This window comes from Microtus pennsylvanicus, chromosome 3 (genome assembly GCF_037038515.1).
Source record: "Microtus pennsylvanicus isolate mMicPen1 chromosome 3, mMicPen1.hap1, whole genome shotgun sequence".
Classification (NCBI taxonomy): Eukaryota; Metazoa; Chordata; class Mammalia; order Rodentia; family Cricetidae; genus Microtus; species Microtus pennsylvanicus.
Genome location: NC_134581.1, coordinates 45,034,752 through 45,061,682, shown reverse-complemented (window position 1 = coordinate 45,061,682; position 26,931 = coordinate 45,034,752). Strand labels below are relative to the sequence as shown.

General features: G+C 38.0%; 1 protein-coding gene across 1 annotated transcript in view; it reads left to right on the top strand.

Moving 5' to 3' along the window:
• The first annotated feature begins 1,102 nt into the window (after positions 1-1,102).
• The window catches only part of Bmp5 (bone morphogenetic protein 5), a 122,125-nt gene continuing 96,296 nt past the window's right edge, over positions 1,103-26,931 (top strand). Inside the window, exon 1 of the mRNA XM_075965225.1 lies at positions 1,103-2,327. Coding sequence (XP_075821340.1) covers positions 1,838-2,327 — 490 coding nt within the window. The 5' untranslated portion in view covers positions 1,103-1,837. The remainder of the gene's footprint in view (positions 2,328-26,931) is intronic.

Below are 26,931 nucleotides of genomic sequence, written 5' to 3'. Positions count from 1 at the left end.
CACGCAGAGGAAATATGTTAAAAGGAATTAAACAAGAAACTAGACACCTCTAGGCCAAGAAAAAAAAAACATTAAAGTCTCACCACAGTTCTAGAATTCACTCGATAAATTTACCTTGCTATCGGAATGCTGTCCCAGACAATGAAAGCACTGTAAACGCTAAGGTTAAATGTGTGCCTGAGAAGAAAATTATAGCAGGCAGAGAAACATTACAGACTTCCAAATTTTAAAGGCATTAACTATTAAGGATAAACACATACTTTGCTCATTTCCTCAGATTAGGTATGGCATTCTAGAAAGGTGCACACTTTCTCTGTTCTACCCATCAAAGTTCAGGAGTTCTATTTTTAATCTCTGTGTTGTCACGCAGGGTATTTGATCTTTAGTACAACTGGTGTTTATTTGCACAGCTTAAATCAAAGTACTGAGTACACTTTGCGATTAATATCCCCATTGTAACTGTGTTTACATTTGGGCTGTAATGAAGTAAAAGTTAAGAATGAAGATATTGTATATTAGACATTTCTATTTCAATATATATTTATTTCTGCTTAAATCTTTTCTATAGACAATTAAATAAAAGCTATCCAATCCCATTTCAGAATTTTTATAACTACTCTTTTTGTGGAGAAGAATATATTTGCTAATGATTCATTGTCAACTTTTTTTGCTTTAAAATAGCTGGTCGTCATTAAGAATCAATAAATTTATTCCAATTGTAAATTTGTCCTTTCAGTTTTTAAAGAAGTAAATTTTAATGACATTCAAAAGCTGAAATAATCTTAAGTATGGAACTGAGACATACTAAGCTAACTTGCTACAACCTGAGTCTTAATATAGAAGTGCAATAAATGCATTCCTCTAAAAAGACCTAAAACACCCTGGGTGGAAGGGTGGCAAAGTTTTCAGTCTGTTAGTTGAAAACTGGCTTTTATCCTCCCTGGAACTTGTCCACCCCACACATCACTGTTGTATGTTGTATGCATAGTTCTAAAATTGCGAAAATGGAGGCTTTTCTGGTAGCAAAAGGGTTAACTTCTTTTTGCTTTACCAGTTTCAAATTACAATGAGAAGCCTCTTCTTTCCCAGCAGGGTTGTGCTTACATTTCTCCTTAGATCTCTCTTGAAGAGGGCTGGTATATTTGTGCCTGCTGGAGGTGGAATTAACTGTAAGGAGGAGGAAAAGATTGAATGGATTTACAGGAAGGATTTCAAGTAAACTCAGGGAAATACATTTACTTGAGCAGTATAACCTTGGGTCTTGTTTTACACTAAGACCATACAAGAGATGTTGAAGTTATCACTAGGCTGCCGGACAAATAGAATTCCAACAGCAAGGTGCAGACCAGCGTAGATCTGTGATTCTGACCTCAGGATTTGTCTTGGAAAGAGTTCAAGCACTGAGAAGAAGGCAGAGCCAGTGAAGAGAACTTGGGAGCTACAGTTTATCCGAAGACCAGCTTTCGTCAGTTCAAATACCAAAGCCTGATTATCATACATTCACATAGGAATGCATAGGTTATTTGATCGAATAATTTTAGCCAGCTCTTGCTACATCAATACTGCAAAAGTCCTTAACAACTGTGGATAATTAGAAATCTGAATTTCAGCTTTCTTAGCAATCACTACTCTTGACGTATCTGCAAATATCTAAAACAGGAGAAGAAAATGGACTGAGTATGTTGTGTTCAGAAACACCACTGTCATGAAGAATAGGTAAATTTGTTTTTACAACTTCACAGCTACTGACAAAGCGTGCCTCCAAGGAACCGGGATTCTTACTACTTTTAAGTGGACAAGAAGGATTAAAAATACCGACTTTTGCTTTTGTACAAAAATGCATTGGACCGTATTTTTACTTAGGGGTCTTGTGGGCTTCCTCTGGTGCGGCTGGGTTCAAGTGGGTTATGCAAAAGGAGGTCTGGGAGACAATCATGTTCACTCCAGTTTTATTTATAGAAGACTGCGGAACCATGAGAGACGGGAAATACAGAGGGAAATTCTCTCTATTTTGGGTTTGCCCCACAGACCCAGGCCGTTTTCACCTGGAAAGCAAGCATCTTCTGCACCCCTCTTTATGCTGGATCTGTACAATGCCATGGCCAGCGAAGAAAATCCTGAGGAGTCGGAATACTTGGTGAGGGTATCCCTGGCAGGAGAGGCCAAGGAGGCCAGGAAGGGATACCCAGCTTCTCCCAATGGGTATGCTCATCGTATGCAGTTGTCTCCAAGGATCCCGCTGACTACCCAGAGCCCTCCTCTTGCCAGCCTACACGATACCAACTTTCTGAATGATGCTGACATGGTCATGAGCTTTGTCAATTTAGGTATGTCGTTCGTTTATCTGTTCATTCCTATTACTATAAAGAGGAATTTTTTCTAATGGTAAAGTAGCTTCTTGGTAGGTGGCCGTGTTTATACATTTATTTTATAAAACTCTCCTCAATAACTTCTGTTTCATTTTTTTTACAGTGATGTAAGGTTATGCTTTAGGTTACAGAGTCACATATATTTAATGTGGATAGCTAAAATTAAATGGTCACAATATGCGTAGAATTTGGTCCTTTGAGAGCCTGTTAAATTTAATTTAAAGATGTGCATAAAAGGCAATTTATAAAAAGGGAAATTTATAAGAAAAGCAATGCTTTGGGCATAAAAGAAAAAAAAAGAAATGAAGAAAGGAAGAGACCAATATTTATGTATGGGAAAATAAAAGTGACTTTCCAAACCATTTTTGTTAGTAAGTTAAAGAACGTGTGAATATTTAAGTATCATATTCATATGCTTCTTAAAAATTTCATCTAGGGAAAGATATGATTGTACAAATCTTTAAATGAAATTAACCAAGATCAAATGAAACTGCAAAATATTAACAATCGAGGGAATTCAATGAAAAAATAGCTTAGAAAAGAAATTTTAATCTAATTGAAACACCCCTTAAGTGTGATGATTAAAATGTAGTCATACCTAATTGATTTTTGACACAGGCAAGATAAATATAGAACTTGCTTTGATGGTATTTATCTATCCCAGATTCCCCTTTGAGATAAATATATTTAATTGATAATTTTCTATAAATATCAACCAGGACATTGAGAAATAGGTTTTAAAACTGTCTTTTATTTAGTGCTGCTGCTTTGCAGTAATTTTTAAATACTGACAATCTCAAAGGGCAGATCCCTGCCTAGCATTCCCTCTACAGGAATATTAAATAGTTTACCTACTTAAAATGGTTTTACAAGGGCCGTTTTAACTTAAAATACTTTAGTACAAACTAAAGACGAATTGACTGTCTTTAGACGTTTAAAGGAAAGTAACATTAAACATAATAAGACTTAAAATTTAACCAACAAATTTAATAAATTTTAAAGAGTCAAGGTCCCTATAAAGTAATACCTTTTAAAATTTTACATTAAAATGTGATCTGGGGTGACTTCAAAATATTTTGCTCTACACCTACTAAAAAATATCCTTGTATACTATCTCAAAGGAAATACTTTTTGAAAAGTCAGATGGCAGTGAATCTTGGGGACATGTGGCCATGTTTGTAATGTATGTTTCTTACTGTACTGTGGTCATTCACTCTTAGCAATCCTGGCATGAAGGATAAGGGGCTTACTAAATCATGTGTTTTGTGTTACCAGGGACAAAGCTTTTAGTGCTGAGCTTTAGAAAGCCATCCCCCATTGCATGCCAGGTGCTCCGCAGGTCTTTCTCGTGGCATTTTCTTTTGTACATATGATTAGCGGGCTTGAGTAAGAGCTTTCAAATAGGACTTAATTCGAAATTGGTTTGAAGGGGCCTGAAAATATTCCTTGTAGAACATGTTGCTTTTCAGCATTTTTTAGTTCAAGGGGTCACATTAATATCAATAGAACAGCTTTTGCTCAGCATGGCTAAATGTAGGTCACTGAAATCACCGTGTTTAGCTGCAGACACCTCACATAGATTTTAGACCATGTAAACGTCTAACTATACATCAAACCCCATCATCTTTACCTTTAAATTATTTATTGATTTGGTCACTTTAGAGAAGCAAATCTAAACTATTAGACCAAATTCAGTTGTTTGTTTAGGGCATCTAAATTTGTGATTAAGCAAAAACAGCTCAGTCACAAATCTGTCTTAATATGTTTCATTAAACTGAATCTTTTGATCATTTTCAATAGATGTATACTGTTATTTTATAAAATAATTAGACTTTTGAAGTTGTATGCCATGATGTTTTGTAAATATAGATAAAATAAGAAAACAAAGCAAATAGAAAACAGTTTATTCAATAATTTCTAGAACCCTATTTTACTATTAAGTAATATTTTTGCTTTTAGGTTAATGGTATTTTTCTTGTGTTGTTCGTAGGATGATGGCACAACTGTTTACAAGCCTGTTACTTACATCAGAACATATAATTGTTTATTTATTCTAGGAAATAATAGATTTAAACTTCATAAGCCTTATTTTGATCATGCCTAAACAAGTGATGAGTGCTGTTTTCCTAAATAACAAACCATATGTTTTTTCTTTATTAATAATCCCCAAATCTCATAAGAGAGTGCCAGAAAATGGATTCTTATCCTGGGTGAATTTTTGCCATTGTCATGAAGTAAAATTGAGCTACAATTTTATTACTCTTAAAACATGCCTACTGTTGCTTCTAGGCCTTTTGGCTAAGATCAAGTGTAAAATATGCTTACTAATATAACCACACTTTATGGCCAATCACTGCCCAGTGTAAAGCTCACTTCCGTATTTCTTCCATGTGTAGGACTTGAAAACAGAGTAGAATATCATTATAAACTGAACAAAAAAATTTCAATGTTTTTCATGTGATTCACTAGCATATATTATCTTCACTGTGTTTCACACTCTCATGAAGCTCAGGAGATATTTATTTATTTAGTATCTGAAAAGATTTCTATGTCGCAGAGACTAAGCCCAAATGAGTTCAGTTAGTGTAGTAGGGGGCGTGTTCTGAGGAAGCCACCTGCATGTATAAGTAAGTGGATGGCATCTGTGACATTTCTCATAACTAACGTAATCCAGATCCAGAATCATATCCAACAAAATATTAAAATTTTCTTGTGAATTGGTATTGTTTTGATAAATTGAAAAAGTATCATTATTTATAGAAGATAAAAATGAGATATAAGCAATGGGACTTAGGGTATACAAGCATCTAATTGTAAATCAAGCTTGTTATTTCACATTTAAGTGATTTTTAACCCCCTTTTCACTTAAAGAAGCAAATCTAAACAGTTAGACCAAATTTAGTTCCTGCTACTGTGAGAAATTTTTGCAGATTAAATCCCCACCCACAAATTGTTGAATATCAGCCAAATTTTTGTTGAATTGATAGCACTTAATTTTATGGGGAACACAAATATTCTTCTGGTAATTTTTTTTTTTTACTTTTTATATCTCTTTTTTTCTAAATGTTTACTTGGTTTGTGAATGAAGTACTTATACAAGTGAGCAGTTAGATTATACACCTTTAATATTTTAGTACAATCCCTGTCTTGGGAAATATGCCTATTGGATAGTTCGAAAATTATTTTTGAAAATTAGATAGCAATGTTTTATCTAATTATTTAATGGTACTAAATGATACAAGACTAAATATTTTAGAGAAAATCATAAAAATGTGAAACTTGTGTTATTCATTACCTACATAAATTTTTCTGAAAGTAAAAACTAACATTTGTTTTTATTAGTAGTTTTTGGTTCATTGTGTTGATTTAAAATCCTTTTTATACATGTTTTAAGCATATACATTAGTGTACTGGTATAAAGTATATAGATGCAGTATTTAGCATTTTCATGATTTATAACATGTTATATATAAAAGGAACAATACAGGGAACTAAATTAAGGCTCCCTTCTTAAAATAAATAAACCCCCTGTGTTAGAAAAAATATAATGTTTATGTCATCAATTGGCAGCTTTGAAAGCTTTTGGTATTTACTGTTGCTGTTGGCTGGTCAAATACTTGGTGGAGAGGAACTTATGTACCAATCTTTGTAAAGATGCTGCCTATGGTATGGAGTCTCTCCAACAGAATTATTAACAGCTATAATATAAACAATATCCATAAACACACACAAAATATTGTTTAATATAAGTGATGGATTGAGATAAAAGTTGACTTAAACCACCATGGCACATATCCATGGATTATGTCTAAAATAAGAAATACCGATATTGGGCAAAACTGGGAGTTGTCTTTAAGGTTTTTTTTCCCTCTGTTTGAATGAAAAATTAAATTATTGCTAAGGACAAAAACCTTTTCTTTCTTCAACAATAATCATTCTCCTTTATAATCAAGACAACTAGATCTAGGTTCTTAAAGCCAAATAACCGGGGCAGCTCCCAGAGGGAGATTACTATGAATATAGTATAAGAAAAAAATATATCTTAATGGTCATTTACAAAAAAGTCAGTTTCAAAAGTTTAATGACAAGGAACTTTGGAATTAGGAAGGAACAGACTCACAGCTGGGAGGAGCTGGACAGGTCCCAAGCCCACCTCCGGCTCCTACTCTCTCACTGTCTATAATTACCCTCTTTCCTCACCCTTTGCCCCAACCCCAACACTTTTAATTCTCCCCCTTTTAGTTCTGCAGTTTCTGGAGCCCCAGGCTTTCTTGGCATGCTGTCTTTACTGCTCCCTCCCTTCCTGGGAGTTGCCTTTGGTCCTATTTTTTTTTTATAACTAAAGGCTTAGATTAGTTGAAAATCAATTAGTTCCAGCTTGAGAATCTAGGTACAGCCTCCTGTTTCCTCAGTAGCTGAGCAGGAAAAGGTAATGATCTGCCAGTTGCAGCCTTCACCCCCCCCCCCCCCCCCCCCGGGACGAGAGCACCCCAGGGCGTTAGAATTCACTGGCTTCTGCTGTCCCTTGCAATGGTTTCTCTGACACCCCCTTCCTGTCTTCCTCTTATCCATTCTATTTGAGGATCGCTTTGACAAAACTTAATTGATTTTTTGACTTTGCTATTCTTAAAGATGATTAAAATTTAAAAGGGAAAAAAAATAAACCAAAGTAAAAGACTGAAAAGACTACAGCACTTAACAAAACCAATTCAACATTAAATTCCCATCCAACTTTTCTTTATATTATCTTTATTGAAGACCAACACCACTAATATTAAGAAATTATTTTCCTTATTAAGTTCTCAAGAGGCAATAATGAACTAGATTAAAACCATGTAGATAAGGCTGATAAAGAAATCAAATACTTCTTAAAAGTAGTTTCAAGATGCAGTAAATGAGGTAGTTATTCAAAGCTGGTCTTTGAGGTGTGCAGGTGGAGAACGTGCTGGGACATCCTCAGTCCCTCTCGGGCTGACACAAAAGCTAACTGAACACCCCCAATGATATTCCAATGACAATAGCTCTAGCAAAACAAACAAAAACAAACAAACAAACAAACAAAAAAACCCTTTTGCATTGAAATACTGACTTGGGGAAAAGAAAGCATATGTCTCAGTATATGTGCACAAGGAACACACAGAACAGCTACTATGTGCAGTCATAAATAATCTAGTAGTTTGGCTTAAAAAAAAAAACCCAAACAAACCACAGGTCAAAGGAAGAGGCTTCGCTAATGCACACAGAGACAAGGCCCGAGATCACAGGAGCCCCTCACAGGACTGGAGGAAACAATGAATCCCTTGTTCTAAGTAGTATTTATGAGGTCTTCTTTGCACCTTCCCTCCATATTTTATGAGCTAGTCTTGGGGGTTTCCCCTCTTTGCTCATCTCTTAAAATAGTAGCCGTGGCTAAGATATGCTTTAAAGCCTGACAGCCTGTCAAGGGGCTCATTCATTTGGAGGGGAAAGGGGTTTGTTTTCATGTTGTGAGATTGGGATGTTTAAGGCTCAGCTCACAAAGTTTGACAGTAAGATAAAAATAATGATGGGAAGAACTTTCTGCCCCCTATTGCCCCAGAAATGTTTAAAATGATCCACATAACCAAGTAGTCACCTTTGTAATTTGTATGAGAGTTGTTCTATCCATAGGGTGGATAAATTCTAATTAAAAAACCTAGAAAAATCTATTAGTGTAGTCAGTGTTTAAAATGTGGGGAAAAGGTATCTGTAGATTAGTAAGAGTAATATTTACTACTTTTGGAAGAAAAGAAGCTAACAACAATAATATATCCAAAGAAAGTTCATTGTCCTCTGCTCAGCGGGCAAAGAGCTAAATAAATATCATGTGACAGATAGCAAAGCCGTGTGAGGTTTAAAATAGGTATCACAGCAGTTAAAGTGAGACCTTGCAAGTCTATACTTTCTAAGATATCCTTATCTTCATAATATATCCTTTCATCCTCCTTTTCATAAGCAGAGGGATATTAAAGGTCCTCTTCATGCAAGCAATAATTCCATGTTTTAGAAACAAATTGAATATAATTAGAGTATATATTAGATACTGTGTTAATTAATTACTAGAACTGGGTGTTAACAACTTGCTAATATTGAATGAGCTTCCTAGAAAAAATATATGTATGTATGCATATGTACACACACACACACACACACACACACACACACACACACACACACACACACACAAGTTTTGGCAGTTGCCACCAAGCCTGACAAACTGAGTTCCATCTCTGAAATGCACATGGTAGAAAGACAGAAGTGAACTTCTTTACTTTTTCTTCTGATCTCCATCCACATGCTGTGGCATGCATGCACAACACACACACACACAGACATACACACACCACACCAAGCCAGTAAGTGTTTATATACATACATATGAGTGTATACCTTAAGAAAGGCATGATTGAGTGCTGTTAAACCATATTTGGATTTTATTTGACTATTGGATGTATCAGAACAAGGAAAACATTACTTTTTGTAACTTTCATAAAACACTTTTATCATGATCACTGGTATTATTTTAAGAGAAGTTCAGGTTCCGTCATTTGCTGTGATGAGGCTTCTGTCACAGTTAGGACTCTGCGCTTTGCCTTCCTGTGTAGGAAAGACACTCCTTCCAGAATGTCAGTTCATGGTAGTTGCTGTTTTTAAGACTCATTTGTAAATTAAATGTACGTGCTGCCTTTTCTATGATTGCATCACGGAGTTACATGACACCGAGGAAGCTCGACTGCCTTATCTGGAATCAAGGGTTCCAGCTGGCAGGCAGTGCAGCCTTGAGCAAGCCAGTTGAGTGCTCGGTGGCTCTGTCTGTCACTGGGTGTCACAGGATGGAATGATTGCTGTGCATACATCTTCAAGCACAGTCTCTAAAAGACATAAGCAGTGGTTCTCAACCTTCCTGACCCTGTGATCCTTTGATACAGTTCCTCACGTGGTGGCCCCCAACCATAAAATTATCTGATTGCTACTTCATAATTGTAATTTTGCTACTGTTTTGAATCATAATGTAAGTATCTGATATGAGACCCCCATGAAACAGTCACCTCAAAGGGATCATGACCCACAGGTTGTGAACCACTGCATGAAGGCGTAGACAGGCATCTGGGATTGTTATTATATTGCATTATTCGGCATCTATAGCAGAGTTATAGGTTCTGTGCATCACAGTGTGAGATTAAACAGTGAGTCCTTGTCTAAAAGTGGATAGCAATTCAAGATGGTGCTGGAGGAATATGAGATCAAAGACAAGGTTCTACTAGGCCTGGGGCCCTTCTCCTCTACACCCACAACCCAGGGCCTGGATGTGGCATTTGCTTATGAGCCACACCCTTCTTATCCCTGTATTACCCCCAGCGTTTGTTCAGGGTCCCAGAAGAGGAAACGCTTGTAAGCTGAATCATTTGAGGGCAATTTGATTACTATTGATACTGTTGTAGTCAGATCTTCTCAACACAATGTGGGCGATAATTCAGTAGCCCAGCCCAGCTCAGGGCTTTTCATGACTCTTAGGCAGATGATAAAACTTGTTCGCAAAAGACTTGCAGGGCAGATGTATGGGAAAGGGACCTTGAGGGGCACTGCAGCCTTGGGAGCAAAGATGCCATCTAGCCAGCCCCCAGATGTTCAGTAGGGAAGGAAAGCAAGCAATAAATTCCTAGACTGTATTCTTAGCCACGGTTCCCGTTCATGCTCCTTACTGACAGTCACAGAATTCATTGACAGCCCCCCAAATCTTCATGGTGCAGAGCGCAGAGCAGCAATATGTGGCAAAATGCGGAAAAGAGCTGATCTTGAGGTCCACACTAAAAATGTGCTCTCTCTCGCGCGCGCACGCACACACGCACACACGCACGCACGCACACACACACACACACACACTCAAACAAATGATTAGATGCTTGATCCCTCGAGTTCTAGAATGACTTTACTTTCAGTGTAAGTTACTCACATGCGTGTTGAAATTTTTAAAATTAACTTATGTCTTTTAAATGGGAGAATCATATTTTCTCTTGAGAGAATTATTTCAGGAGTTGAAAATAAACTGATGAAAGCAACCATCCCATTCTGGGGGAGGGGAAAGAAAAAAAATCTGTAAATTGTATATAGGATGCCGATGTCAATATTAAAGTTACTTTAGAACTAACTAACTCTTAGAAAAGATAAAACAAGCATGGAAAATCCCCAAAGCTGCTAATAGAAAAGAGAAATAGCAATTTTAGGAAGATACTGTGATACCCAGGCAGCAGATTCAGTCCAGAGCACACCAGAGAGCAACAGTCAGGGAGGGCAAGTGTGGGGAACATCACATTTTCTTTCCAAAACTTTACCTTCAGCTGCTGTTTTCACATGATTCACGTCTGTGCACTAGAGCTTGAATTCCGAGGGCCGTCATAGAATATTCTCACATGCAGCATTCACATTCCACAATTAATGTTGCAAGAAAACATAACACTACGGTAAGGCAAGTTGGGATTATTGTCTTTCTTGCTTGAACCTCCACTCTCCCCAGGTAGAATTTTTTGAGTCACAGAAGCAGAATTTAGTAGAATATCAGGTATTTCAGCTACGCATTTCTCGTAGATAAGCAACCGCTGAGCCTGGAGGCCAAAACTACCTTTCTCTCCTTGAATCATGAGAAACGTTGACTAGAACGCTCAATCCCGGGACAGTCCTTCAAATTTATTAGATATTATTATATTTCTTAAATTTTTATATTTTATTTCTTAAAAAAGATGTGTTTACTTTTCTTTATTTTATGGGTGTTTTGCCTGCGTGTCTGTCCGTGTACTGTGTGCATGTGGTACCCAAGGAAAGCATTTGAGAGTAAGATCCTCTGAAACTGGCATTCTAGACAATTCTTAGCCGTCCTGTGAGGGCTGGGAACTAAACCTGGGATTTCTGCAGGAGCAATAAATTTTTTAAAATGTGGAGCCATCTACGCAGCCTCAAATTTTATATTTTTCTTTCAATATTAAATGTGAGGTAAAAGACAGTTCAACTTGAACTTAATGCAAGTAATTATGTTAGTAACTGGTGCAAGGGCGGAGGCAGAGAAAATGGCCTATTAAGCGGGCCAGCTAATACTCCTTAGATGTACTCTTTGAGCGAGGAAGAGGAGGCTGCTTTATTTCCTCCTTTGCTGCCAATAGGGTTAAAGCATGAGGGTTTCGTGGAGCCTGTTAGTATACCAACTTTCTGTATATCCTTGAACAAACCATGTAACTTTATTATAACTGTTTTTAGTCCTTTCAAGTAGAGATCATAGAAGAAAATTGTAATTTGGATTTAATCGAGAACCATCACAGACTTGCGAACCTGTATGAGGAACACAGTCCACGAATATCCTCTGTGGCAACTACTATTAGAGTAGACTCCGAGGAGTCTAAGGCTAGCAGAGATCCACAGTCCACCAGGCTTTGGCAAGTAGATGCATCAGGGAGAATTTGAAAGACTTATGTAACATTTCCTCTATCTAGAGAAAGACAAAACAAAGCCTCAGGTTTAACTGACTGCCTTCATTTTGAACTGTTAGGGTTTGATGTGATGTGTGAACAGGGGCTCTTGCACTGTTTCGGTGGGTGGTTAGTTTAGATATGAGGCTGACTGTACGAAGGGTCTTGTTGAGGGAGAACACTGGAGATTATTCCAGCCTCTCCTCCACCAATCCTCTCTGCTTCCTGGTTGGGGCTACAAAAGAAGCCATTATCCACTCTGCAATTGGGATGCTGCTGTCTGCTCTCAAGCCATCCTTAACCATGAGGGAGCAACTGTGTCTTCTCAAATCAGGAGTCAGAAAAGCCTCCCTCTCACACACTGTATTTGTCACACCCAGAGGACGCCTGCGCTCCAGCGAAGTTAGCCAACTCTTCCAGGAGATCTACTGAGGCACTGCCCTGTGAGGCCCCACATGATGGATTCTGTGATCAGTGGTGACCTTTGTCACATTTCTGGAATGATTGTATGATTTTAATTTAGCCAAGAGATTATAAAGAAGGAGAAATGTTGAGAGAGGTTTCTGTCCCGCCAGGTCCTGCAGCCATTCAGTCCCAAAGAAACACACAGAAGCCTAGATTAATAATAAACTGGTTGGCCTATTAGCTCAGGCTTCTTATTAATTAACTCTTATATCTTACATTAACCCATAATTCTTGTCTGTGTTAGCTGCGCGGCTTGGTGCCTTTTATCAGTGAGGCATTCTCATCTTGCATCCCCTGCATCTGGGTGATGACTGCAGACTGAGCCTTTCCTCTTCCCAGAATTCCCCTATTCTGGCCATCCTGCCTGTACTTCCTGCCTGGCTACTGGACAATCAGCATTAATTATTATTAAACTGATACAAGTGACAAATCTTTACAAGGTACAAGACTATTGTCCCACAGCTGGGGAAGAGAATACAAACTGAAGTTATACAACGGAAAGATACTTGATTGAAAGAAAATGGACATTCTTTAAATGACCCTGTGAAGATGAGGAAAAATAGGCAGTTTTTAATGTATATTTTCATAAGTCAATTTGATTTTTGATCTTGAGTTCTTATGACAGGCCTATGATGAAATTTTAGGTGAACAAACTTCTGAGTTTCAAGAAGGAAAACCATGATGCTCAAATAATTATGAAATCCTGGAGACTTTAGTGTTGTCTGTAATTCAGATTAACTTTGAATTTATGCTTTCTCATTCAGAGGCTTCTCACTGTTGTTTTAACCTTGTTGCACATTTGTTCTGTTTAGAATTCAGCCTTCAATTTTGTGACTCTGTTAGATTATTTGTTTGGACTAATTTTTCCCCCAGATAACAGCTAAGTCCTTGTTAACCTGTATAAGTTACAATAACTGTTATAATATTTAAAACAGTTTAAGAACTTGCAAGTTTCTCCTCAAATTACCCAAAAAGGTTATTCATGAAGTCTACATAACTTACATCATAGTATTTATATTAACTCAATATTTTATAATACATTGAGTAGAAATAGAGATTTGATAAAAATTCTAAAAATATTTTCGCCCAGTTTTAAATATATTTCTTAAAATACAGACTAAGATCACATATTTAACATTAAAATTTTATCTCTTCACTTTAAATGTTTAAATAAATCTGATACTGAGTGAAACTAAGCATACTAGCAGACATGTAAAAGGCTGTATTGTTATTTAAATAGCTAGCTTGAATTAATCTCCTGTGAATAAAAAAAATATTTTTCACATCTCAGCCCCTTTTTACAAAAGTGTGTTATGTTGAACAAAACCTAAGGCAGCCTTTCAGTAAAAAGAACAAGATGCAGTGGAGGAACCAACCATATTGCCACAGAGTTTAGGGAAATATCCTAACAGGCTTACATCCCACTGTGAATCCCAACTCTGTGTTCCAGTAGGTTCAGTTCAGATACTCAAAGTCATTTGTGTTTCCTCCAGAGACAAGGGCAAAAGAACATCTAAATTTTCAACCTTCAGTTATTTGATCCGTCTATGTCTTGGTCTTTGGGTCTACCTTTCTTGTTTATTTGTATTTGATTAAGCTATTTGCCTGCTTTCTATTGTTAACTAAATTACGGTCATTGTTTGTTTTGTACTTTATATCATGAAGTCGATACAGTTTCAGTTTATAATGGGTCAGTGGAAACACATTCCACAACTTGTAAAGAAAAAAAATCCATGAATTGGCTTAAGGACTTCTTCCCTGTACTTCCTTGAATCTGCTCATGCTACTGGACATTGAGGATAGTAGTTACTAGTTAAGAAAAATTGGTCAGTATTCTTACTGTCTTACTCTTTTCCAATAATTGACTATCATCATGGAACAAAATAGCAGCAAATTGTAGATTTAAAAAGCTTTTTTCCTGTTTTACTTATTTGTGTGTGTGTGTGTGTGTGTGTGTGTGTGTGTGTGTGAATACTTTTTCCTCAAGGGGGAAATCTTAAACCTGGGAACCAAATTCAGGTATTCATGTTTAGTGTTAAAGACCTTTATCTACTCAGCGATTTCCTGCCTTAAATTATAGGGCATCAACCCCAGTTGTTAGTGTCGACATAATAATTCACATGACAAAATGCCAGATTGTCCAAGTGCAATAGCAGAAGAAGAACTTAATGATTTTTAATGATTTCTGCTCTTTTGGACACTTAGCCATTGTCTTAAATATATAGCAAGCATTCCTTACTTTGCCACAGGTGTAATAGGTCTGCAAATAGGACATACAGGAGGGAGAGCTCAGACTGTTCACTGTTGTATTGCCCCTCCTTACTAATGCTAGGGGGATGGCTGTGTAGGAAAATTGCTTCACTTCTGTAAAGTTCCATGTGTTTTCCAACACTGTTGTTTATTGCATATGGAATATAAAGGACATAAAGATGAAAAACAACATGAAATTTATATTTATTTTAAGGAAAAAAGTCTTTAGAAATGAATTTACCAGTCCTGAAGTTTAACTCTTATAGACTTTTGATTAAGGAGTTATGTGACTATAGCCTTCTGAAGGAAGCAGAGACAGAAGGAAGTAAGTACTGTGTAGCCAGACTGAGGGTACCAGTCCTTACAATGCTATATAACTTGCCAGTTACAAGGGACAAAACTATGATTGATTTGTGTTGTTGATTCTGACATTTAAGAGACAAACCTGGCATGTACAAGGAGTAATATTTGGCAAAACAGGAAGCAACAGTCAATTGGCCTTGAAGGACTGGCTGGAGAGGGGAGGAAGGAATAAATCAGCTAGTGGCTGAATGGCTCCCACTTGGTTGGCTGGTACAGAGGCCACACAGGAAGACTTGGTCTGCAGCTAGAGATTCCTGTCTTGTTTCGGCTTCTCTGGTCCAGACTGATTGGTGAATCTCATGAGAAACTGGCTAGAGTGGAAACAGAGGATGTAAGACAATGGCTGTCTATAAATTTGGGAATTCCTGTTCAGACAGAAACAGACGGGCTCGGTCTCAGCCACTAGCTGTGGCTGAAACCACTTCTGTGTTCTAGGCCACACTGACAACTGTGCTCTTGGTATGTGTCTCTTTAGCTGTAGGAGTTAGAGCGAATGCCATGGATATGGAAAAGTGGGTTCTTAACTAAGCTAGCTTATTATCCTGTGTTGCACACATGCTAAGTGTTTTTTCCTCTGTTACTCACACATCACTCATTTTTATTAACTAAAGGCAGGGATTTAGGGTATTAAAGAAAATGTTTTTTGGAATAAAAATACTCTCCAAAGTAAAGGGCTGATACGCACAAAGAAAATTCACACAATCGCCCTTAACTCTCATTAGCAAGCAGGGAGAATAAAAATGAGAGGTGTTAGGTGTTAACTTACCAACATTTAAAATAGTTTATCAACTTCTAACTAAATGTTTGGGAGCAAGATTAGTAATCTCTGCCTTTTTTAATCATGGATAAATTATATATTATAATTTCAGGAAAAAAACATTAAATGCACAACTTTCAAATTATGTACATTTTGTTTACAAAAAATGAACACAGAAATACAAATGACTGACATAAATGTCAAGACTGAGCAAATTCATTTTATCTTATTTTAAAATATTATTTTTTAAAAAAGTGTGTTGTTGAAGGAGCGGTGGGCCGCTTCCTGCCACCTGGCTTCGCACGGCTAGCTTTACCCGGAATAATTACACGGAAACTGTATTCATTTAAACACTGCTTGGTCCATTAGCTCTAGCCTCTTATTGGCTAGCTCTTACATATTGATCTAACCCATTTTTAATATCCCTGGAACACCACGAGGTGTCTTACCAAGGAAGATCTTAACCTGCGTCTGTGTCCGGTGGGAGAATCATGGCGACTGCCTGACTCGGCTTCTTTCTCCCAGCATTCTGTTCTGTCTACTTCGCCTACCTAATTTTCTGTCCTATCAGAGGCCAAGCAGTTTCTTTATTAATTAGCCAATGAAAGCAACAGACAGATACAAGACCCACCTCCATCAGTGTGTCAAGGGGTATAGAGAGATGACTCAACAGTTAAGAACACTGACTGCTCTTCCAGAAGATCTGAGTTCAATTCCCAGTACCCATATGGCAGTTCATAAATGTCTGTAATTCCAGTTTCAGGGAACCCGACACCCTCATGCAGACATACACATTAGCAAAATACCAATGCACATAAAATAAAAATAAATAAATTATCAAAACAAAAAGTATGCTAGGGATCTTGAAGGAGAACCTACGACCACTTTGCTACATGGTGTAAACTCTTGCTATATCCTAAACATTATTCTTAGACCCACAGATAAGCGTAGTTCTCATTGCTCATCAAGGAAACTTCTCTTTACTTTTTAACTAACTGACTAAAATAAGATATAATAAGATGAAGCAAAAGCTAACCTATCAGAATAGGACAAAACAAACAAGAAAAAGAGCCCAAGGGAAAGTATGAAAACAGACCTACTCATTCACACACTAAGGAATCCTATAAAAACAATGAACTGGAAGCCATAGTATATACACAAAGGACCTATTGGGGTGAAAAAAGAGAGAAGAAAAAAATTACATAAATAAAATAAAAATGGAAATAAAAGATACTAAGATAAAATTTTTTAAAAAAGGGAAAAGCTATGCCATGACATTATGAGACAAGGAATCTTCATAGGTGCTGACTCTGTTTCCTCTTCTGCAGGGATCTCTCATCCCTGAGGGACAGGTGTGATGGAGACATGTTGTTTGGGGCAGAGTGTTCCAAGGTCTCTCACTCTCTGCATGATGTCTGGCTGTGGATCTCTATTAGTTCCCATCTCCCGCAGGGTGAAGCTTCTGTGATGATGGCTGGACAAGGCACCGATCTATGAATGTAGCAGAATGTCATTAGGAGTCACTTTATTGTTATGTTATTTTAGTTTTTAGAACAGTAGTATTTGGTTATCCCTTGTTTATGGGTTATGTAGTATCAGTTTCTTGGTCACCCAAGTCTGGTATGGATTCCAAATTGGTTGGTTTTGTGTCAACCTGACACAAGCTAGAGTCATCAGAAGAAGGGGTCTCAGTTAAGGAAATGCCTCAATGAGATTCAGCTGTAAGGCATTTTCTCATTTAGTGATCAATGGGGGAGGTCCATCCCTGGGTGCTGGTCCTGGCTTTTATAAGAAGGTGAGCTGAAAAAGCCATAGGACGCAAACCAGTAAGCAGCACCCCTCCATAGCCTCTGAATCAGTTCCTGCTTTTAGGATCCTGCCCTGTTTGAGTTCCTGTCCTGACTTCCTTCAGTGATAAACAGCAACGTGGAAAAGTATGCCAAATAAAGTCTTTCCTCCCTAACTTGGTTTTTGGTCATGGTGCTTCATCACAGAAGCAGAAGCCCTAATTAAGACAAGTTCCGTCTCATGGGTTTACATTTCTCCTTTGGTAGTGTGCAGAGTTCCTTCCAGTGCCAAAGATGGTAGCACATGGGGCGAAGGCTCTATATAGGCACTTGTCAACTTCTCCATGTTCAATTAGTTCTATGGGTGTTGTCTTAAGCAATGAGATCTTGCTGTTTGTTTGCGGAGAGCAAACAATCTATAGTCTTGGCAACAGCCTAGGTTGTTTAGGGGTTCCCATAGAACCTCTTTGGCCAACAACTCAGTTTGATGTAACCCAATTCCAGCAACTGAAACCTTCACCTGGTGACAAGAAATGTCCATTTTGGCTTATGTGTCCCCCATTATTTAGAGATTTTTATTTAGATTACCTCCATTTATGCATATGTTAGGAAGCTTCAATTGCATTAGGTTTCCACACTACTCTTTAAATGGACCTTAGCTTTAGCTGTCTTCTCCTGTATTCCCTCCATGGTCCACATCTCTCCTTCCCATCTTCACTTGACCCTCCCATTCTAGTACCCCCCACCCATCATTCCAAAACTATTTTCCTTTCCTTGGGAGATCAATCTGTCCACACCCTAAGTCCCTTACTCTATATACCTAACCTCCGTGATTCTATGAATTGTTGTTTGGTTATCATTGGCTTAACAGTTAATATCCACATGTTAAGTGAATACATGGCATACTTGTCTTTCTGGGTTACCTCACTCAGGATGAATTTTTCTTTTAGTTCCATCCATTTACCTGTGAATTTAATCTTTTTAAATGGCTGAGTAATACTCCATTGTATAAATGTATTACATTTTCTTTATCTATTCTTTTGCTGAGGAGCATCTAGGTTGTTTCCAATTTCTGGCTATATGAGTAGAGAAGCAATGAACATGGCTGAGCAGTGTCTCTGTGGTGTGTTGAAGCATCCTTTGGGTATATGACCAAAGGTGGTGCAGCTGGGTCCAGAGGTAGCACATCTTATCAAGGAAGCACCTCACTAATTTCCATAGTGATTGTACAAGTTTGCACTCACCGACAATGAACGAGTGTTCCACTTATTTTATGTCCTCCCCAGCACGAGCTATCTGCCATTTGTTTTATTGATCTTTGTCATTCTGGTGCCTGTTCTTATATGAAAATCTCAAAGTAGTCTGGATTTGCATTTTCCTGATGACTCAGGATGTTCCAACATTTCCTTAAGTGTTTCTCAGCCATTGTAGTTTCCTCTTTTGAGAAGTCTCTGTTTATATCTATATTCCAATATTTGATTGGGCTATTTGTTTTCTGATATTTAGTTTTTTGAGATCTTTGTATATTTTGGACATTAACTCTTTATCAGATGTATAGTCGTTAAAAATCTTTCTCCTTTCTGTAGGCTCCTACTTCATCTGAATAACAATGCCCTTTGCTGTCTATCAGATTTTCAGCTTCATGAGGTCCCATTGATTGATTGTTGATATTAGTGCCTGTGCTATTGGTGTTCTGTTCAGAGTGTCTTTTCCTGTGCCAATGTGTTCCAGGTTATTCCCCACTTTCTCCTTTATCAGGTTCAGTGTATCTGGTTTAAATTGAGGTCTTTGATCCATTTGAACTTGAGTCTTGTGCAGGAGGATATGTCTGGATCTATTTGCATTCTTCTACAGACATCCATCCAGTTTGACCAGAACTATTTGTTTAAGATGAAATACAGAGTGTATTTCAGGTTTCTTTATAAAAAATTAGGTGTCTGTATAGGATTTATGTATGGGATTTCAATTTGACTCAGTTGATCGTTGTATCTTTTTTTTTTGTACCAATGCCATACTGTTATTATTACCATAGCTCTGCAGTGCAACTTGAAACTGGAGCTGGTGATACTTCCAACAAACAGTTCTTTTGCTATTCAGGATTGTTTAGGATATCCTTTTTTTTTTGTGTGTGTGTTTCTATATGAAACTGAAAATGGTCCTTTTGTGATCTGTGAAAAACTGTCTTGAAATTTTGGTGGGAATTGCACTGAATCTGTATATAGATTTTTGTAGAATGGCCATTTTTACTATGTTATGGGTTCTGGGAACCAAACGCAGGACTTCTGCAAAAGCAGCATGTGCTTTATTTAAATAGTGATGCTGTTTCTCCAGTCCCTGATTTTCTCTCTTTAGATTGCTTCTAGAAACTTTCAAATTTTCACATTTGAAAATATTCTACTAAAATAACCTCACTAGACAGTTCATAGTAAGGTTTTATTATATTTGGTTATAATTTCATAATTATTTGGAATTCTTTGGCTTTTTTATATTGCTGATTATTTGATATAAACAATGACTAACATAGTGATTGTTATAAAAAGATATAATTGTAATTAAATTCTTCACTATTCGTTGTGTCATTATATTGCATTGTAAGCTTCCAAAGAATGCAGTGTTTATTAAGACAAAAATGACCAAAATGTGGCAATTGGCAATTTTTGAACTTGCACCAACACATTTTTTTCTACTAGAAGGGATGCTTTATCACTGACGTTGTCCAGAGTTTCTGAGGCAGGATAATGATAAAAAGCACAGTGAGTCTAATTGCCCATGTTCTTGTTTTTGAACTCTCTACAGAAAACAGACCTCTTTCTCAGACTGACCTCCTACCCACAATGATCTTAGTAGAAAAGTGATGACATTCAATAAAACTCAGAATATAAATATCATAAATTAACAGTAGATATTTATTTTTATCTTTGAAATTATAATTTGATTACAACATTTCTGCTTCCCTTTCCTCTCTAAACCCTCCCATACACTCCTTCCTGCTCTTCTTCAAATTCATGCCTACTCCTCCTCTTTGGTTTCTAATTGTTATTGTATGCATACAAGTATATGTTTATACATTCCTAACCATAACAACAGTAGGCATTTTAATGCTAAGAGTGTGTCTGATAAGACGTTCATTTTTTGAAATTAGAGTAACTGATAAATGGAAGAACAAGGCATTTACTAATCTCGATACAAATCTTAACGTAGACTGTTGTATAACTATACTCTGTGTTATGAAGTCTTACAATGTCATTACAGCATATGCAGTGTAGGATTTGAGTACAGCAGGATATTCATGAAGCAGGCGGGTCTGGAAAGAAATGCTAGCACAACAAGAAACTGCTATGCCATAGGCCACGCTTACAACTATAGCGGAATTCGGTCTTTACTATTTGTTAATTTATTAATTAAACGTAACCACTCTTGGTTTAGAGTGGTTCCTGGAGTAAGTATGAGCTGTTAACAGAAATGATAAAGTCTTTCTAATAGGTTAGATTTGATTAGATCACTACTAAATAATTTTCTCTTCAAGAAAAAGGGAAATAAAAGGCCAAAGCCAAGAACTGATTTGTGTAAAAAATATTTAGAGCATACTTGTAGGTATGCATGTGGTTCAGTCTTAGAATCTCAGGACTTGGGTGTTGTTAAGACAAGGAGAAACAAGTTCAGACTGCGTTACACAGTGAGTGGGAGGCAACCCTGGACAAATGACCTGTCTCAAAAACAAAAAAGTAGAGTGTACATTAAACACACACACACACACACACACACACACACACACACACACACCCTAAACCCACAGAGTCCTCTGGATTCTGGTGGTCCCGCTCCACTTCTCTCCAGTCGTGCCCCAGTTGTAACCCTGCTGACATTTCTCTTTCCACAGCTGTTGAAATAGGAGCGGCGGGGCTACGTTTTGGCACCCGGCTGCCCGCACGGCTAACTTTACCCGAAATAATTACATGGAAACTGTATTCTTTTAATCACTGCCTGGCCTCTTATTGGCTAGCTCTTACATATCAATCTAACCCATTTCTATTAATCTGTGTAGCCCACGAGCTGGCTTACCAGGAATGATCTTAACCTGCGTCTGCCTGGAGTGGAAGAATCATGGCGACTCCCTGACTCAGCTTCTTTCTCCCAGCATTCTGTTCTGTCTACTCCGCCTACCTAATCTTTTGTCCTATCAGAGGCCAAGCAGTTTCTTTATTGCTTAACTAATGAAATCAATAGATTGATATATGACACTCCCACATCACACAGCCCTTCCAGGGCTGCCTTCCACCTCTAGGAAGAAAATGGTGCTGCTGGACCCCTAGCTGGACTCTGCTTACCATTCCTTCCTTACAGTCTTCCTTAAAACCATTAACCAACCCACCCCTCTCCCAATGTATGGATAGCACAATCTGTCCCAAGACAAGCCAGAAAGTTTTGTTTTGTTTGATTTTTGTTTTTAGAAGTTGCTTCTGTTTTTTGTCATAAACACAACTAATCCCCTAAAAGATACAACACAAAGACCTATTTAGCTGCTTAGGATGGGGAAAGGAGAATTAAACAAACAAACAAACAAACAAACTGATAAATAGTTCCTTTTCCTCATTTCCATCGCAATAACAAGGTGAGAAAAATTCCATTTAGTAAAATTCCATGACATGGTGCTCTGGCTGTAAGGATTGTACGGAAAGAAGGGACAGACAGGGGATTTCTCCTGGACAGTGTATCTTTTACCATGAAGTTAAAACAGTTTTTTAAATGACTATGATTTTCCAGATGTCTGCCGCAATCATATTTTTATAAGGCTGTACATGTATCTTATTTAAACCATTGTAAACCCTGTAATGTAAGTTCACTATGAGGAACTTGCAGTTTGGACAAGCCAGTATTATATAACCAGTGAGAAAATGAGGTTGAAGTATATTCTCTTAGTATTATATTTGTTATATTAAATAGTAATATAATATGTACTATACAATATACTTACATATAACATGTAATAGTATAGGATTATACTTATGGCTCGATCCAGGCTAGCAGATGACACCCAGCATTCAGAAAGAATAAATGCCTTTTAAAGATAAATCAGAAGTTCTGCTCCAATTCAAAATAAAAATTGAGCCCTAACAGACCTTGACAAATAACATGCACACAAAGAGTTTGAAAGTTTGACTACACATTCAAGAAGAGACAGTGTTTCACCAGAGTGGAGTCTTTGTGAATGAGCAGATTGTCAAGAATAGATGGAAGCAGTTCTATTCTCCTGGTTCCTCAGAAAGATCTGAGTTATTTTCTCTCACTTTTGGTCCCCGTGGTTTAAAATAGGTGTGAAGAAACTACAGCAAGTTAATAAGGAGTGACTGCGGACTGTGAGTCTGTTCCAAATCACTTAATTGGTTTAGGAACACTTGATGGAAGTCTTTTAAAGGGTTTCCATCATGAAAAAAATATAAAATCCAAACTGTGTTCTGCAAGTGATCTAGATTCTGTCTTCCCTTTTATCTCAACTCTGCTGATGGACCACAGCTGCAAGCGTACTCCCTGAGATGTTCTTCCAGAAGCCAACCACTCTCCTTCTTGGACCTACGCCCCTGTCATCGTGTTCCATGAGCACTGTTCTGAAATAGATGAGTGTTGCTTACTGTCACTTGATTAGATCACACCTCAGAGTTCTTCCTTGGTCACCTGGAGAGCACTGCTATTACTCTCTATGCCTTTACATGCCTCTGTCTGCGTGTATATGTGTGTACACGTACATGTATACAGAGGATGGCACTAATCAACACATGCCATGTATATTCATCAGCTCCTCACCATTGTAATTACAGTTTTCTACAGTAGAATATGAATTCCTTAAAGATAGGCTCATTTTATTCATTGCTGTCATCCCAATCCCCAGAAATGTGTCTTACACTCAGTAGGCTCATGATAAATATAGCTCAAATGGATAAATGATTTACTGTTTAACTTAGGAAAGGGAAGACACAGTGGTGACAATTGCTATGTTAAAATATTTGAGTTCTTATTGCGTGGGTGTCCAGCTGGGCATCATCTAGAATACAGTCAGGTTACTGATGCTCACATTTGGGTTTAAGTTGAAGTAGATATACAGATGATGTTTATTCGGCTACTGACATGTTCAAACAGTTACTGACTTTTTTGGGTATAATTTGAAGGGACTCATTGTTGGTCAACATGGAGCAACAAGATGGTCTAATCATATATCTTTTTTTAATGATTGGAAAGAAAAGAAATATAACATAACATGTGTGTGTGTTCTTTGATAATTTTGTGTGTTCTTTGATAATTTTGTATAATGTGTTTTAGTCATTCATCCCTCTCTCAAATCTTCCAAGATCCATACATGCCTCCCTCCTTTCCTACCCATCTAACTTTGTGTTGTCTTCCCCCCTCTCTCCGTGTCTGTCTGTCTTTCTCACACTTCAAGTCCAATTTCTGCTGTCCATATATACTTGAATGCTTGACCTTCTCCTGGCCCATGGTTGACACACAGTGGCTACACTCTTAGAGAGAGCTGGTTTTTCTCTTTCCACTAGCTGCCAACAGCTCCTTGACTAGTGGTAGGGTCCCAATAGCTCTTCTATTAGGAGCAGACTGGGTGCCTGACTTTTCTCTCATGCTGACATTTGGTCTGACTTCAGCTTGCAAGGTGTTTGTGCTTTCTGTCACAACTGCTATAAGTTCATATGTGCAGCTGTCCTGGTGTGTCCCAAAGACACTGTTTCCTTATAAGTTGTTTTCTTCTGCCTCTGGATTTACACTCTTTCCTTTCTCTCTTCTGCAATAACCCCTGAGTCATAGAGTAGGGGAAATGATACAGATGTCTCCTTTAGGTCTGAGTCTTCTGCAATCTTATTCTCTACATGTTGATCAATTGGAGTCTCCTTGTTAGTCACCATCTACTAATTGCCAATCACTATCTACTGAAAATGAAGTTTCCCTTGTGAGGGTTGAGAGATGCACCGACCTCTGGGTATAAAGATAAGTCATTAGGAGTCAGTTGAATAACATGCACATTTAGAAGAATAATAGTAGTAGGTTCGTCTCTAGGGCTTATGATCTGTCTAGCCACAGATTCTTGGTCTGCTGATGGTGCCGTGTGCAGTGTCTTTATGGAACTAGTTGTTCTGGAACTTACTATGTAGACTTGATGACTTCAGATTCAAGAGGCCTGCTTTCTTCTACTTTCTGAGTGCTGGGATTAAAGTGTACATCATCAGTCAAGGACTGAGGAAAGCTTACCTGGTTGAGGATCCAGGCCATGCTGCTGGGTCTTAACCATGAGTGCACCAGAGAGCATCAGCTTTCAATACTGATGTCACAGAAGCAAACCCAATAAGCAGGTACTTCTCTTTTTCTTATTATGGTGCCATTTGCTCTCTGGTAGTTGAATCTGCTGTGAATCATAAGCAGTATGAATACACTGAGTTATGAGTGGTGTGCCAATCAACTCTACCGTATGTGCTGTGGCTAAGTGAAAACAGGAAGCAAGCTGCAGGAGCTGGGTTTGGGGCTTTTGTGTTGTTTACAAATTTGCATTCTTTTGGCGACTGAGTGACTATAACAAAGCCACAGCAACTGGTCAACCAGAAACGAGGAGTCAGCCAGATGTTTGCCAGGTGTTTATTCTTCCATTCGGGTGGTCTTCCAGGAAACTGGGCAACAAACAGCATTTTACAGGCAATCTACAGAAGTATACACAAAGAAGGTTCTGGATTAAGTAAAATCTTTGACCCCGTGCAAGGAAGTGTAAATATACCAGTAGTTTCGATAAAGTAAATAGTTCCTAAAAATAAAAAAAAAATGATTTCACGAAATCCTAACTATTTATGTTAGCAGCATTTATCATCCTTCCTCAACTGGGATATAAATAACAAGTTCTCTTTCTGAGAGTGCTCTGGTCCAGGTGAAAACCACAGAAGCCCTGAGACTTGCCAGGGAATCCATTGGAAAACTTCGGAGTGATGCTCTACTTTTAGGATATTAAGATGTAGTTTCAATATTTATTTCCTAGAATTCTGTCATAGGGCTGGTGAGGTGGCTCAGTTTGTAAAGGTACTTGTAATTAAGACTTATTACCTGAGTTTCACTCCTGGAACCCATGGTAGAAGGAGAGAACAGGCTCAACAAAGTTGTCCTCAGAACTACACACACATACACACTCTGTCTGTCTATCTATCTATCTATCTATCTATCTATCTATCTATCTATCTATCTATCTTTCTTTCTTTCTTTCTCTTTCACTCTCTCTAATTTACAAAATAAAAAAAATAGAAATCTTATAAATACAAGGGATTTACTGTCCCTTACATAAACATTTCAATATTTGAGTGACATGGGAATAGTGGGAGATGATTGAGAAAGACTGAACTCTTCTCACTGTAGGAAGCTAGGTCCCGGAAAACTCAGGAGCTGACAAAACCAACTCTAGCCAGTGGCTTTGGATTCTGGTCTCATAAATGTGAAGAATGAAGTTCTCAGACCACAGAGGGTGAGCATTAGGGAGTTTACTATAGAATCACAGGAGGAAGCATAGGAGGGAGAGGGAAGAGCTTCTGTATGCAGGAGCCTAGGAAACAGGGAACCAGGCAGTCGCAAGTTTAGGGCAGAGACTGGGATGAGGGACAGGGAAGAGAGTGAGTGCGTCAGGCCTCTTGAAATAACCAGGTGTCCACGTGCCTCCTCTCAATTCCAGTCCAGTAGTGACATATGGCCTCTAGGCAGAAGTTCCCAGTCAGATAACAAAGAAACAGGAAACAGATCTGTTTTCTGGAATTCCTGACTCCACCAAGGACTTTGGGGTCTCTGACCTACTTGATAAGTTTTCTAGCCCCTGTTCTCATCGCGAAGGGAAAATCATGTAAAATATCCTGTTTATTGTTACACAATTTATTGTACACATGTACCCATGTAATACAGCCCACACTATGCTCCATAAATATGCACAATTACCACGTATTTAAAAAAGGATTAAGCCGGGATGTGGTGGTGCACGCCTTTAATCCCAGCACTTGGGAGGCAGAGGCAGGCGGATCTCTGTGAGTTCGAGACCAGCCTGGTCTACAAGAGCTAGTTCCAGGACAGGCTCCAAAACCACAGAGAAACCCTGTCTCAAACCCCCCCCCCAAAAAAAAGGATTAAAAAAAGTCACAGATTTTAATTACTATTTAATACATAGTTGATGTGAAAATAAGTAACCAGAAACTGAATCAGTTGTACATGGCAACAGAAAGACGATAGCAATTAGTATGTAGAGTACAAGCTTAATGGAAAGAGATGGATGACAAAGGAGAGGATCTGCCACTAAAGAGATGGGTTCGCATCACCGAGATGAGGGTGTAAGTAATGCCTTCACAAGCCCCCAGGGTGCCGTCTTGTCTAAACTGCTCTGAGTGGCATTTTCTTTCTGATGATGTAATCGGGACCATCTGCAACAATGATCACGTGTCTATAAA